Source organism: Xiphophorus maculatus, chromosome 19 (assembly GCF_002775205.1).
Source record: "Xiphophorus maculatus strain JP 163 A chromosome 19, X_maculatus-5.0-male, whole genome shotgun sequence".
NCBI classification, from domain to species: Eukaryota; Metazoa; Chordata; class Actinopteri; order Cyprinodontiformes; family Poeciliidae; genus Xiphophorus; species Xiphophorus maculatus.
In genome coordinates, this window is record NC_036461.1 from 23,198,457 (window position 1) to 23,213,822 (window position 15,366).

Here is a 15,366-nt window from a genome sequence, read left to right on the forward strand (position 1 = left end):
AGGATAGGGGATAACAGAATAGGATCTTCATGGTCTGTCTTTCGGTATGGAATGAACAGAGGGGTTGACGGAATGGGCTCGTCCTCCCATTCTTTACCATATCTCCATGCCATCCTTCTGCCGATACTTTGAAGGACCTCGTCCCAAATGGGATCTTCATTATACTACTGTGCCGTCTTGGCTGGGAGCTCCTCTTCAGCAACAGTGTCTCTAGTCCTCTTGGCTGGGGGCTCCTCTTCAGCAACACTGTCCCTGGTCCTCTTGGAGGGGAGCACATCTTCAGTTTGATTCTCCCTGGTCTTCTTGGCAGAGGGCTCCTGTCTAGCATCATCACTATTCCTGGCCCTCTTGGCTGGGAGTTTCACTTCAGTAACACTGTCCCTGGTCTTCTTGGCAGGGAGCTCCTTTTCAGCAAGAGTGTCCTTACTCCTCTTGGCTGGGGGCTCCTCTTTAGCAACAGTGTCCCTGGTCCTCTTTCCTGGGGGCTGCTCTTCAGCATCACTGTCCTTTGTCCTCTTTCCGTTTATGCCAGTCACAGATGTCGCATGAGTCACGTCCTCTTTCGAACCTACCCGATCGCTAGGCTTGGATGGTGTGTCATCCTCTTTCGCATCAACCACCTTCTTTGGAATTCTAATGGCGCGGCAAAAAGTCACTAAATTTCTCCAACCTGCCAGAGGTTGTGGCGAGGCACTGATAGGAATGGAGTCCTCTGGACGCGAAATGGGCTCTTCCGGTTTGTCAAAGCTGGAAGGAAGCACTGTACCAGAACTAAGCTTTAATGGTGGGTTGTCCTCCTTCGCAGCATCCACCTTCTGTGTAATGCTCCTGGTGCGGCCAGACGTCAAAGAAGCCCCGTCCTCTTCCAAACCTACCTGATGGTGTTGCGAGGGTACCAATAGGTCTGGAGTTCTCTGGACGCAAAATGGGCTCTTCCTGTTTGTCAAGTCCAGACGTGAATTCAAGTGAAGTAGAAGGAGCCGTGTCTTCTTCAGGCTTCTCAGCTACCCCAATGTCTTTTATGTATTTGAAATTTGGGGGAAGAATCTCAAGAATCTCAGAGCGCAGCGACGCAGCAGTGCCACGGTCCACAGCGGAGCTCAGCTGATCAAGCTTCGAATTGAGATGTTTCAATGACTGTTCAAGCACTCCTATGCCCCACAGGAATTTAATGTTTGGTGCAAGGACCTGGACAATCCGAAGTCTGGAATAAAAGTCATCCTGGTCTTCATTATTAGCCTCGTCTTCACTGGAGCTGGTAGTAGAGCTACCGCTGGAGCTAGTAGTAGAGCTACCGCTGGAGCTGATAGTACAGGCATTACCTACCTCATCTTCACTGGAGGTGGTAGTAGAGCTACCGCTATAGCTGATAGCACTGCTACCACTGGAGCTGGTAGCACAGTCCACAGACTGCGGAGGTGAACTACACCTCAACCCCTCTCCGTAGTCTTCAGAAACCATGTCGGTTTCATTTGACCACACCTTACCGTGTTCCTTACCATTGTCTGGAAGTCCCTCCAACTTTGGGGATCCATCTGCTGGAAGCGCCATGGTCTGAGCTGCAAAGGAAAAAACAAAGCAAAAAAAGCTATAATTCAGGATCTAGACCTTCACAAAAGTCCAAAGCAATGTTTTGAGGGAACTAAAATCCCAACAATACAATAACCCAGGTTTGTGAATGTGTTTGTTGTTCTTGAATATATTTAATTAACAATATTATTGCTATGCCATTGTATTTGATTATACAATAAAGACGGGAATTAAGAGATAAAACAAATATAGCTTATCTTTAGTCACAAAAAAACAGCAAAAAATACAATTTTACATAAAAACCAGAACACACTCTAAAACTCAATGATCAAACATGTATGGAGCATCGCCACTCAGACAAACAAACTTGCAGCTTCATCTTGGTACCAATCAATCATTAAAGACAACAAATCAAATTTAGACTTATTGGCAATTCATCCCTAACCATAAACTATTAAACATTTGGAAACATAAATTAAAGAGCTATACACTGTGTTTAGAATGTCTTAATAGCCACTGAAACACCTGTAATCTTAGACTGTGCCATAAGTGTGAATGAAATAAGACTGCAACAAGTTACTCAGTTTACCTTTATATAACAACCCATCCTCACAAATCTTTGATGCTCAGGTACATTTGATCATTCTTAACAATAGCCAGGGATGAGATATGTGATCCATTCATAATTATTACACTTAAATCACTGCTTACACAACTTTAATACTTTAAAAGTATCAAAGTTTAGAAATATATGTTTCCAATTGCATTTGTAAATGACCAAAATGTTAATTGTAGTTAATCAAACTAAATTCCTTTGAGCTCCACAATTTTTCACAATCACAAAGACAGCAAGTCTGACACCCCATCAGTACTACCTTCATACTCCCACATATAGCCAACAGCAGAAATGTAAACCTGTAAAATTAATTCAGTTTAAAGACTGGGGATCTAAATAAACAGGCCGACATAAGTGGCCTTTCCTCCGTTTCCAGGGGCTCCCTCCTACAAAAATAAAACTGTTTATTTGGTTAAGAAATCCATATCCAGTGTTAAAATGGCCATTATATTTTGTCTGGAGATAAGCCAGACAAAATCATTAAAATAATAATCTGCATCCCTTATGTGTGCATGATGCCTCAAAGTCTTATTGTCTATACACGATTCATTGCCTACTAATGTTCTATCATTAACAAACACAAACACACACTTATAATGCTTATTACTGGGGCAACAGTGGTAGGAGTTTGCCCTGCAATGGTCCGCCTCTGTCGTTGTGTCCTTGAGCAAGACACTTCTCCCACCTTTAGCTGGAGTTTATTGCTGGCACGATATAACATCTGTGGCTACAATCCATTAGCTTAATATCATCAGTGTGTGAACGTGTGCATGAATGGAAATTTTATGCAAAGCGTCTTCGAGTGTCCTAATAAACCGCTAGTCTGATGTGATTACCATGGAAACCAAGTATGTTTGTCAGGGCATTTTTCAAAAAAACAAAAGTAAAGGCCAAGAATTGGACAGAAATCTTATTGTTTGTTTGTTTTTTTCAAACCAGCATAACAATTTTTCTCAAACACTAGTGTTCATATCCCAGACATTTATCCACAAATGTCAATAAGCTCACACATAAGTCACAAAACAATTTAAATTAACTCACAAATTTGTTTCACCCCACAAATGCAAGAGACCTATTAAAGCTATATGCTTTAAAGAAGTCGTCAAAATTTCAAAGAATTGGACACCAAAGTCATCAAACCTGATACTCTTAGATTAAATATCATCATTTTTGTTTTTTCAAATCAATTCATGTTTCCTGGCTATGCTAAAAATAATAACAATAATAAAAAACAGATCAACATGTCCGTTTCTTGAAAAAATAATGAAATTAAACAATTAAAGTATAGACTATCATAAAGGTAAATACTATTTTTTTGAATGTGTTTTAAAAATAATGTTAAATATTTAACGTATTTCACTTAGCGTATCCATGGAAACTGAGTGTTTATCATGGCATTTTTCAAAAAATAACGGTCAAAAGCTAATGTTAAATATTTAACGTATTTCACTTAGCGTATCCATGGAAACTGAGTGTTTATAATGGCATTTTTCAAAAAATAACGGTCAAAACCCATGCTAATTTTCCAGAAATTTAACATTAATTTAACTGATTTGACTATAATTAAGTAAAATACATATATTTATTAAATCACTACACCACAGTTTAACATTCCTGACATTTCCAGCGAAATCCAGTTAAGAAAAAGCCTCATTAGTTAAGAACGATCTATGCTAGCAAAGAATGCTACTAGTCTTTTTTTTTCTACAGCAGTCAGTATTTCTTTACAACACACACACACACAAAATAAACTAAACAAGTCACTAATGTCTTAGTAATAACTTGCTTTCGTTTATTAAAAAATAAAAGAGCAATTTTAACCTTCCAGCTGGTCTCCCTGTTGGTGCTTCTCCTGGCCAGGAACCGTCTTTCGCAGGTTTCTTATCCACGGGCTTCTTCAGCAAGTGCGTATTTCAGCAAGCGCTTCTTTAACAAGTTTTGCACAGCAGACTTTTCAACAAGCTCAAACCTTCCGAGGCTGTAAAGGCTCCTTCAGGCGTCTCTCTCAAAAGTCCCGTCGCAAAGGGGAAAGAACTCAGAAGGTCAGCGTCATTTATAGGCTTGAGGACGCTAACGTCGTTTCCATGACATTCATTGACGAACGCACGCACTGGTGCGTCAGAGAAATCGGACTACAAATAATGCAGGAAATGCAAGTATCGCGTTGTCTTGTTCATCACTCCGTATGCTGCCACCTACTGGCCAACCAGTCTAAGTTCACAATGACATTTTTAAAACTTACACGACTGATGTGACATAATATTTCTGCTTTCATTATTAACTATGTCAGTTTCGGACCTTCAAATGGGGAAAACTTCTCTCTGTCGTAAAGCATGGTTTGGAAGAAAAATTCAAAATTCAATTCAAAAATACTTTATTGATCCAAAACAGGGGTCACCAACACGGTGCCCATGGGAACCCGGTTGCTAACGTAGTCAGTCGAGAACGGTGGTGACGTCAAAATGCTAAGAGATATATTAATAGTAGCGCCATTCTATAGCGGGCTGCACAGTGGCTCAGTCCGTAAGGTTGTTGCCTTGCAGTCACAAGGTTGTGGGTTCGCTTCCCAGCCTTTCTGCATGGAGTTTGCATGTTCTCCCTGTGCATGCGTGGGTTTCCTCCGGGTACTCCGGTTTCCTCCCACATTCCAAAAACATGACAGCAAGGTAAGAGTTCATTGGTCACTCCAAATTCTCCCTAGGTGTGAGTGTGTTCCCCTTAGATAGAAATGGATGAATGGAAAATAAAACTTTTTTTTAATGATTTATGTTAATCACCATATAGAGACCTAATAAATTCAGATGCTTTGACTCGCCAGTAAGCACTTTGCTCTCCTCCCACAGAGCCTCCTTCTCACTTTTTTGCCAGGTGACTGTTGAGGAGTTTGTCCATGGACAAACAGCAAATAGGAGCTTTGTTGGGGGTTTTTCTACGGCAAAATTAATAACAACGAATCAAAAGTTATTCAGTTCTTTTTGCTTCATTTGAAAAATATGCACAATTTGGTGAATCGTTTTTTTCCCATTGTGAAACCAACTTTTTTTTAGCTAAGGCTAGGCTAACAGACATTAAGGGTGTGAGAAGCTTCTTACCACAAGAAGGATCGATCAGCGATTAGTGCGTCGTTAAGCGCATCATTCAAGAGCGCATTAGTACACGGCTGGCGTGCAGCGCCAGCAAACAGCGAGGTGTGAACCGGAAGGAAAACATGATGTCTACCAGGTGAGGGAGGGCCCTTTATATACAGACAGCGCCACAACCAATTAAATTCAGGCCCCTGTGTGACGCGTTCAGAGCCCACAGGGCATACTGCCACACAAGTATCGCGTTGTCATGTTTATCACTCCTTATGCTGCCACCTACTGGCCAACCAGTCTAAGTTCATAATGACATTTTTGAAACTTTCACTGCTGGTGTGACATTATATTTCTGCTTTCAGTTTCAGACCTTCAAATGGGGAAAACTTCTCTCTGTCGTAAAGCATGGTTTGGAAGAAAAATTCAAAATTCAATTCAAAAATACTTTATTGATCCAAAACAGGGGTCAGCAACACGGTGCCCGCGGGAACCCGGATGCCCCAGGGGACAAAAAGGAGACATTTGGAAACTGCTACTTGGATGATTGTACAGCTTAAATAATGTCATAATTTAGCTGTTAGGTTTTATATGGAAAAAATATAATCTCATTTTTTACACATTGAAATTACAAACCTGATTCTATTCTGTGCAATTATCAATATATATTTTTTACTCTAAATGCACAAAAAAAATTCACCTGCCAATGTTTCTTGAAAAATTTAATTTTTAAAATTTTATTTCATGTTTTCAGGCTAATTTTTGAACGCAAATTTCTGCAGGTGAATTTTATGCAGTGAATTTAAAGTGTAAGAATAAAAAAAAAAAAAACATTGACAAAGTTGCACAAGATAAAAATTCAGTGTCATAAATTCCATTTGTAAAATAAATCTGATTCCAATCAGGTTATATTTCTTCCAAAATTTTGAAGGATATGTTTAAATTTCACTAAGCACTAAATGCAGGCTAGAAAATAAGATTTAGAAGTTTATTAGTGATTTTCTTGTGTGTGGTTTGATCAGCTAAAATATCCTTTGATATAAATTAAATCGGTGGTTTAAACAACCCATAAATCAGATGACAGCTCATAAAATACACACATTCCTGCTGTGAACACAAACCGTCATGAATATCATTTCCACATCTTGTTTCCTTCATTTCTTCCAGTTCAAATTGATCCTTTATGGGCCACTTAGGTACAGGAGTTTATGCAGCACATTATGTATTAATATAATATGCATTTCCAGTTTGGGTTCCTGTTTGGATGATTATGATGAATCAAATGGCTTTGACTCACATTAAGGCTGTTTCCTGTTCTTATTTCTTTCATTTCAGAAACATTTCTAAAATTAGACAAATGCTCTCCAGAGTTGACCTGGAGAAAATCATTCCTGCTTTTATGTCATCTCCTCTGGAAAACTGTAATGCCCTTTTTAACTGCCTGGATAAATCCTCAATTTCACCTTTGCAATCAATACAGAACGCAGCAGCCAGACTTCTCACCATATCCAGTAAATTCTGCCATATCTCTCCTGTTCCATTTTCACTCCACTGGCTTCCAGGTGATTTTAAGATTTGTTTTAAAGTACTTCTGCGGACATACAGAACATTACAAGACCAGGCTCCTGATTACCTTTGTCAGCTTTTAATTAAATATTCTGCTGCTCATGGTCTTCGTTCTCAAACTCTGAATGTTTTGGTTGTTCCACGAACACGGTTAAAAACTAACGGGGGTCTTTCAGTCGGTGGCTGAGGAACAGTTTACACTTGCAGCTCCGTTTTTCTGACTCTGGAGGTTTTTAAAAAGCAACTAAAACATTTGTATTTTCCCAGGCTTTTATCTCTTGATTTTACTGTGTTTCTTATGTTGGTTTTATGTTTTCTGTTGTTTTAAGGCTGATTTCTATTGTGATTTTATGTCTGTGACAGGCACTTTATAAATAAACTTTACTTAATTACTCTAAGGAAGAACACAAGTGGAAAACAAGGCAAAAATAGAAAAATCTTTGTTTTTGCTACAACAAAAGGACGACAAGACAATTTATTTGCATGCTTGTTATTATTATTGATATAAATGTTACTGACAGCACCGACTGTTGTTGCTGTAGTGATAGAAGCCAGGAGGAGAGAAATAAGTTCCCTCACATTCCAGATGTTGCTGCTGTCTTATGTGGATCAGTCTTTTTCTCCAGTGTGGATTCGCTGATGACGCTTCAGATTGTGGGAACTTTTGTATCTCTTCTCACACTGACTGCAGCTATAAGGCTTTTCATCAGTGTGGATCCGCTGATGTTTCTTCAGTGCTGACAGATCTCTGAATGTCTTCTCACACTGACTGCAGCTGTAAGGCTTTTCATCAGTGTGGATTCGCTGATGTCTCTTCAGTGCTGACTGATGTCTGAATGTCTTCTCACACTGACTGCAGCTGTAAGGCTTTTCACCAGTGTGGATTCGCTGATGTTCCTTCAGTGCTGACAGATGTCTGAATCTCTTCTCACACTGATCGCAGCTGTAAGGCTTTTCACCAGTGTGGATGTGCTGATGTTTCTTCAGTGCTGACAGATCTCTGAATGTCTTCTCACACTGACTGCAGCTGTAAGGCTTTTCACCAGTGTGGATTCGCTGATGTTTGTTAAAATTACCCTTCTGAATGAAAGTGTTTCCACACTGGTCACAGAGATAGCGCTTCTCTCCAGTGTGAATGCGTTGGTGAATTTTCAGATACGTCTTCAATCTGAAATGTTTCAGACACTTGTCACAACGGTGTTTTTTCTCCAGCCTCTGGGTGGGCTGAACCTGCTGTCCATTGCTGAGACCAACTGAGGCTTTATCTTCATGTCCGCCTGGGTTTGTGCAGGTTTGGTTCTACGAAGGGAAGTACAGTAGTTATAACCAACAGTAAATACAATACACAAACATTTTGATAGTCAACAGCTTTATTGCTTTGCAGAGATTAAAAGCATCCTAACACGTCTCCCCATTTAGTTTAATCAAGTGCAAAAGTATAAATTTGCCTTTCTCTCAGTTAGACTAGAGGTCTGGAACCTGTGGCCCCACGAGTGGCTCTTTGGACATTTTATAATGGCTCCTAATAATTTAGTTAAAAGTGCAGAAAAACCAACTGATGGTCTTTTAATCTAGACATAATGACAAAAGTACATTTTAATAAAATGGTAAATGACTGAACTTATATAGTGCTTTTCCCAATCATTTTGACAATTCAAAGCACTTTACACTGAAGTAACATCCACCCATACATGAGTAAGGGGTAAGTGCCTTGCCCAGGGGTACATCAACATGTGACAGGAGGAAGCTGGAATTGAACCTACAACCTTCTGATCACAAAACAACTACTCTACCCACAGAGCCACAGTCGGCTCATAGTCGTCAGTAGTATACAACAGAACAATTGCATTGAATTTCCACAACAGCAGGACAAGAAAAGTTCCAGTTATGTATTTTTTAATCAGTTTTTCTTGTCATTGTAAACTATCCTATAATTTTACTTAATTCTCCACAAATATCTTCACTGATATGAATGATTATTTGAAGGCAGATTCAGGTTTTAATTTTTACATTTAACCTTTTTAGAAGTTAATATATTATTCAGGTGTTTTATGATAAATAACTACTTGTGAGGACAGGGATGTCTGCGAATCCGGGTGGAAGGTTAGTTCCTCCAAGCAGTGGGCTAGTTTGTGCATCAGCTCAGGAAAACAGACTTTGCACCTGCAGCTGAAGAGGGAAGAGCTGAACAGGTTCTTGGAAAGGTTATTGCGTGATGATTTGGGCGGGTAGTCTCTTGATTAAAATCGTTGTTAGGGCTAAAATCTCTGATCACTTTGGGAGATTTGCTGTGATCTCAAATATATATCTTTGTATTCAATAAATATGATTTATTTTTCCTCGCTGACTCTTTTTGTGCTGGTTTAATCCTTCACATATGAATCTAGGGGAGGTTTACTGATCTCAGCAACATCCCATAAATTTATGTAAGATGTATGTGTCATGATGATTTGTTGGCAGATTAATTGAGAACCCAAATGCAAAACAGCAGAAACGTGCAGTGAATAATGAAAATATCAAACCAGTGATGAGGAGCTGGGGAGGATGAGGGGAAGTGACAGGAGGAACCAGCAAGGAGTAACTTTAAGTACTGGGAGGCTGAATGCTGACACAAAGGACCCGGCTAAAGACTAACAGGTAGCTGGTGTGAGGGGAGAGAGAAAACTGAGGGGGACCTGGGGACTAAATGAATCGAACATAAAGGAGAACTGAACCAACAAGACATAATGAACTAGAATAACTAAGAAAGGACTGAATTACCGAAACAAGACTGATCTAACCAAAATAAGACACATAAAATACTGAAATGAGAATAATTTAAGAAACACCAAAGCAGAGTAAAACAAAAAGCAGCTTATCCAAATAAACGAAGAGGAACTAAGAAACACAGAAATAAACAAAACCCAACCAAACAACTCAGGATTATATTATTAAGTTGTTTAAATTCCAAAAAAGAAATGAAATGAAAAATGACAACAGATTTTCTATAATTAGATGTTTATCAAGATGAAATGTCAGGAAACATTTATGGCTCTAAAAAAGTGTTGTTGTTGTTTTTTATCTGGACTGAAGGCAAAAATGGTTCTTTGGACTGTAAAGGTTTCAGATCTCTTTTGTAAGATAACATAAAGATTTGGGTTTCGTTAGGTCAGGTCACCGGGCAACAAAGAGACATACAGGACCAACAACCATGCACACGCACACACACACACAAACACATGCTCCCCCCCCCCCCCCCCCCCCCACACACACACACACACACTCATACTTATAGCAATTCAGAAAACCCAAATGAAAATAAATGTCATGTTTTTGAGGTGTGGCATGAAGCCAGAGTACCCAGAGAAATCCCATTCATGCACAGAGAGAACATTCAAAGTAAATGCAGAAAAACCATTAAAAACATAAAAGTAGCACTTAGTTCCCACAAGTTTTAATAACTAACCTCTTCCAGTGATGTCTTCTCTTCCAGGTAAAGTTTCTCCATTTCAGTCCTGCGTAAAACAAACATTCATAACATGTCAAATTGAATTTAGGATATTTGTGCAGCAGTGGCAGCAGTTTCAGATATAGTTGAAACCAGATATTTATTAGAGACAACCTGATTTCACACATTATGATTTTAAAACGGTCTTAACTTCCTGCTTTATTCTCAGCCAGGATTAAATACATTCCCTAATTTCTCTGAAAAGTTTTCATTTCTGTTTTTAATTTAGAAAGTTTTCATAAGCTAAGCTAACTATGCATTTAACAGATGCTTTGTAAACTTGTAGCACTTTTAACAGAAATAAATGAGAATCATAAAACAGAGGGATGATTTCTGCTTCACACGTTTAAGTTTTAGTAATGACATGATTCTACATTTTGCAAAGTGAATTATTAAACATCAGTATGAATTATTACAAATATATGTGATAAAGAAATAAGCCTTTACTTACAATTTCTTTGAGCCACCTCTTCAGATGATCTTTGTCATAATATTTACATTTGGCAGATGCTCTTATGGTTTCCATGGTAACATTGTTCAAAGGATTACAGCTCCATAACCATTTAACTCTCTATGTATTAAAAAAAAAACAACAACAACATTCAGCCATCTGATTAGGCTAATTACAGACTTTATTCTTCTGTGCACCACAAAGTTTCACTTAAATGTTAAATCTATTTTATTTGAACAGATCTGGAAACTTGTTATGGTGCATACAGTACTGTTTCCATGGAGACAGGTTGTTTGGACATTTTACATCTTAATGTAACCCTAGTTGTAACAAATGACTATATTTGTTATGTTTTGTAAATGTCACTTCTTTTAAAACAAGCTGCATTTGTATGTGTGAGCCTCTGTGTTTATCCGAGCCTGCAGAAGCTAAAAGAGACGGAGGAACACAGAATTATTTATTCCCAACAGTCCCGCTGTCGGGGTGGCTCAAATATCACAACAACAATCACTAAATGTGGCGCTTATGGATCCTGAGCTAAAATATGGCGGCCCGTTCCTTCCGGCCGTCGTAGCCCCGTGAGCCCTGACCCAGATCGCCATGGTAACGGCCCTCAGCCCTCAGGGTTGCAACCCCCTGGACAACTAAGCTAATGTGATACTAAGACTGAAATAATTAAACTAAACGGAAAAGTTTAAGCAATTTATTGTAAATCATGAGAAACAAAAGTCAGACATTCCTGAGAAAGTAGATGTCGGGATACACTGCAAAAACACAAAATATTACCAATTTTTTTTCCCCATAAAGATAAAGGTAATTTTATTTCTATAGCACATTTTCAAGAACAAGGCATCACAAAGTGCTTTACAGGAATTAAAAGGAAATACAAACAAAATTAAAGCCGCACAGCGGCATCACGCGGCCCTCGCAGTTGTTGTAGTTGTATTAACTTAGTGGGCGCAGTGGAGTCAAATTACATTTCAATACTTTTGGGCTCTTTAGAGGTGAACAAAGGTCTTGCCTATCGAGTTTGGTGCCAATCGGATCATCCGTGTGTGATTTAAAGACAATCGTATAAAAATGGGGAGGGACTGATATTCGCCATTTGGCCACAACACACAGTTCAGCCATCAGAGAGCATTGACAAAGTTCATCATATTATCATTTATGTCAGTTTGCACTGCATTAATTCCATATGAAAAACAACAGTAAAAGTAAGACATACAGCAGAAAAAACAGGTGACTTCCTGTGGGAAGTGGGCGGGGCTTATATGACGTCAAACTATGACGATATACGATCGTCAGGCATCCCAACAGGATCACTCATGCCAAGTTTGGTGCAGCTCGGTCAAAACATGTGGAATCTAGAGGCAAACATATGGCAACGGCGATACAGGTCACTTCGCCATGCCGCCACGCCCACCTGCTCTGTCAAAGCCGGTCGGGGTTGGAGTCCACAGCACACCAACATGTCTTCTGTCTCTGGACACAGTTTCATGTTGATTAGGTCAAAGGGGTAAGATAGCGACCGTTCACAGTAAAACATGACACTTCCTGTTTTCAGGGGGCGTGGCCTAAGTAATGTCATCATTTGACCATTGGGTATTGTAGTACACCCGATGATCAATCACTGAAAGTTTGGCGACTCGGTGAGTTTCTGTATAGGAGATACAAATGTTTATTTTTTCCTGGTGAGTAGGTGAACTTTGACCCCTGGTAACGCCCCTTCAGCATAAAGAACTTTTCTAGCAGAACCTTAGCAACTGTAGTAGCTCTTTGGTTGCTGGTGGGTATGGCCTGAGCATACCGAGTAAAATGGTCGGTAATAATGAGAACATTGGCCACCCCACGAGAATCTGGCTTGATTGACAGGAAGTCTATACAGACCAAGTCTAAGGGGCTTCGACTTGTGATCTGGTGTAGGGGACTCGTTTTGCGAGGCAAGGTCTTGTGAGCCACACATACCCCAAAGGTCTTGATATAATGCTCAATGTCGTTTGCCATTTTTGGCCAATAGAACCGATCCAGCACCAACTCGGTTGTTTTTTCAATACCGAGGTGCCCAAAGTCATCATGCAACTGCTTTAATACTTGAAGCCGATGTTTTGGTGGAAGCACCAACTGGAACACTTCCTTCCCTGTAGGCCTTAAACTTCTCCTATACATCAGTCCATTCTTTATCTGCAACCTTTCCTTTTCTCGCTGTAGCAGAATGGCCTCCTGATGGTCAGTCTGGAAGCTACAGGGCCAGTTTCTTCGTCTGAGTCTTGTTCATTTTGTAGTTCTGTCATACTGAACTGTTGCACTGGATTCTCACCAAGAGAGATGGGGTACACATACAGATCTGGAATGGCAAATGGAGATACACCCAGCTGATCCACACACCGCATGTTTGCAGAGAGCCTAGCAACACTTACAGTTTTTCATAGGGCTTTCACTCCAGATGGGGGTCTCCACCCCTCCTCTTCAGCGTTTGCATTTCTGGAGAGCAGGTCCGCATCAATATTCTCCCTGCCTGGCCTGTACTGTATGCCAAAACCACAGGTGGACAGTGCAGCCAACCATCTATGACAGGCATGTCCAAAGTCCGGCCCGAGGGCCAATCACGGCCCGCGGTCAGATTTCATACGGCCCGCAGCTTCGGTCTTATAATGTATTATTTATGGCCCGCCTCCACTGTCAAACAGAATAAATAAATCATAAAACTTGAAACTGTAATCCCTCCTTTCACCAAATGGTGGCAGCACCACTTTAATACTATCAGTCTCTGCCTCCGTGCAGCGAACCGCTCTCCGTTCATTTCTGCCATGGCCACTGCAAAGAAAAGTTTACAGTGAGGGCCGCCGCTTTCAAGAGAGATGGGAATTATAACACTTATTCACTGAAAATCAAGGCAATTGTGCTTGTCTAATTTGTGAGACGGTTGCCTTGTTTAAGGATTTCAACGTAAAGAGACACTACCAGACTAAACATGCTAACACATACAACAAGCTAACAGGAAGTGACAGTGCTGAAAAAGTGAAGCAGCTCCAAGCTGCACTGGCATCACAACAGCGATTCTTCACGCGGGCCTGTGAGTCAAAAGAAAATACCACCAAAGCAAGCTACGAAGTTAATGTTAATAGCTAAACATGGCAAACCTTTTACTGAAGATACATTTATCAAAGACTGTGTTATGAAAATGGTGGAGAACATTTTGCCCTGAGAAGAAGCAAGAATTTGCGAATGTTTGCCTGGCACGTAACAGTGTGGCACTGAGAGCTGAGGACATGAAACTGAGTGTTTTGAACGGCAACGTCTGTCACTATCAGCAGTGAAGAGCGAATCGAACATTTATGGCACTTAATTTTATTAAACTCTTGAGTAAGATTTGGTTATTACTGTTGATGTTATGAACCTGTAGATGTGACAAACTATTACTTTCTGAAAGATATTGTAAATGACAAGAGCAAAATTCACTTGTTTTAAGATTTAATAATAACAGGCAACTTTCCATTACTTATAACTCCTGTTTAAAATGTTCTTGAGGCAAAGATATTTTTAAACTCATGTAAATTTAAGGTATTTCATACAGTTTGTTCAATGTTATCTGACTCTCCAGATATGAATGAAAGGCAGAATTTGGGTTTTTAGAGTTATTCTCATCTGCCTGAGTGGCTTATATTTGGTTATTTTGTCATTTGAAAAATAAAGATAATTGTGACAATGAAAATTGTTTTATAACGGTGTGTATTTGCATGAAACTTTTGTAGTTAAAAAATGTCCGAACAAACTATTGGCCCCCGGGCATCTTCACTTTATCAAATCTGGCCCTCTTTGCAAAAAGTTTGGACACCCCTGATCTATGACCTGTAGCACTAAGTTTGGCCATAGTAAGGACATAGGTCAATGGGTTGTTGTCGGTTCTCATGGTGAACTTGGCTCCGTACAAGTAATCATGAAACTTATCGACAACAGCCCACTTGAGGGCAAGAAACTCGAGTCGGTCCAAGACTTTGAGGAGACGTTCCTCGTGTTCTTCTAGTGTCCGGCCAAACACTATTAGGTCATCCAGGTATACTAAACATTGCAGGAGGTTCATGTCTCTGACAGCCTTTTCCATTAACCGTTGAAAGGTAGCCGGGGCTCCTGTAATGCCTTGGGGCATACGCTCAAACTGGAAGAACAGTAGGGGGCAGATAAAAGCTGTTTTCTCCTTGTCTTGGTCAGTCATACCAATCTGGTAATAGCCATTTCGAAGATCCAATACAGAAAGCCAGCGGCTTCCAGTCATGCAATCCAAGGCTTCATCAATCCTAGGAACTGAGTATTGATCAGGGATTGTTCGTGCATTCAGGGTGCGGTAATCAATACACATCCTGATGGAGCCATTTTTTTTCTTGCAATCACAATGGGTGAAGCATAAGGACTACGTGACTCCTTTATTATTCCAGCTGCCAGCAGTCTTTGCAGATGGCTTCGCACGTCATCGATATCCGCAAGATGTCTTGATCTTTCTCGAAAAGGTGGTGAGTCACTAAGGCAGATGGTATGTTCGACTCCTCTGGCCAGTCCAACATCCCATTCCTCAAGGGAAAACACTCCTGCTTTCTCTGATAACTTACGAGCAATGTATATCGTCTGTTTCTGCACATCTCAGATC

General features: G+C 40.1%; 1 protein-coding gene across 1 annotated transcript; it reads right to left on the reverse strand.

Moving 5' to 3' along the window:
* Positions 1–7,336: 7,336 nt before the first annotated feature.
* On the reverse strand, positions 7,337–10,432 carry LOC111612198 (gastrula zinc finger protein XlCGF71.1-like). Its single transcript, XM_023352639.1, has 2 exons — positions 10,232–10,432; positions 7,337–8,085 (listed from the first exon to the last, which is right to left on the reverse strand). The coding sequence occupies exons 1-2, from the start codon at positions 10,295–10,297 to the stop codon at positions 7,396–7,398; spliced, it is 756 nt and encodes a 251-aa protein (XP_023208407.1). The 5' UTR covers positions 10,298–10,432; the 3' UTR covers positions 7,337–7,395.
* Between the last annotated feature and the right edge of the window lie 4,934 nt (positions 10,433–15,366).

Bases quoted from the DNA above. Each gene is read 5' to 3' on its own strand.
- LOC111612198 (XM_023352639.1), bottom strand. From the start codon at position 10,297: ATGTTTGTTTTACGCAGGACTGAAATGGAGAAACTTTACCTGGAAGAG. The intron at 8,086-10,231 runs GTTAGTTATTAA...TTCCCTTCGTAG, and splicing joins AGAAGACATCACTGGAAGAG to AACCAAACCTGCACAAACCC.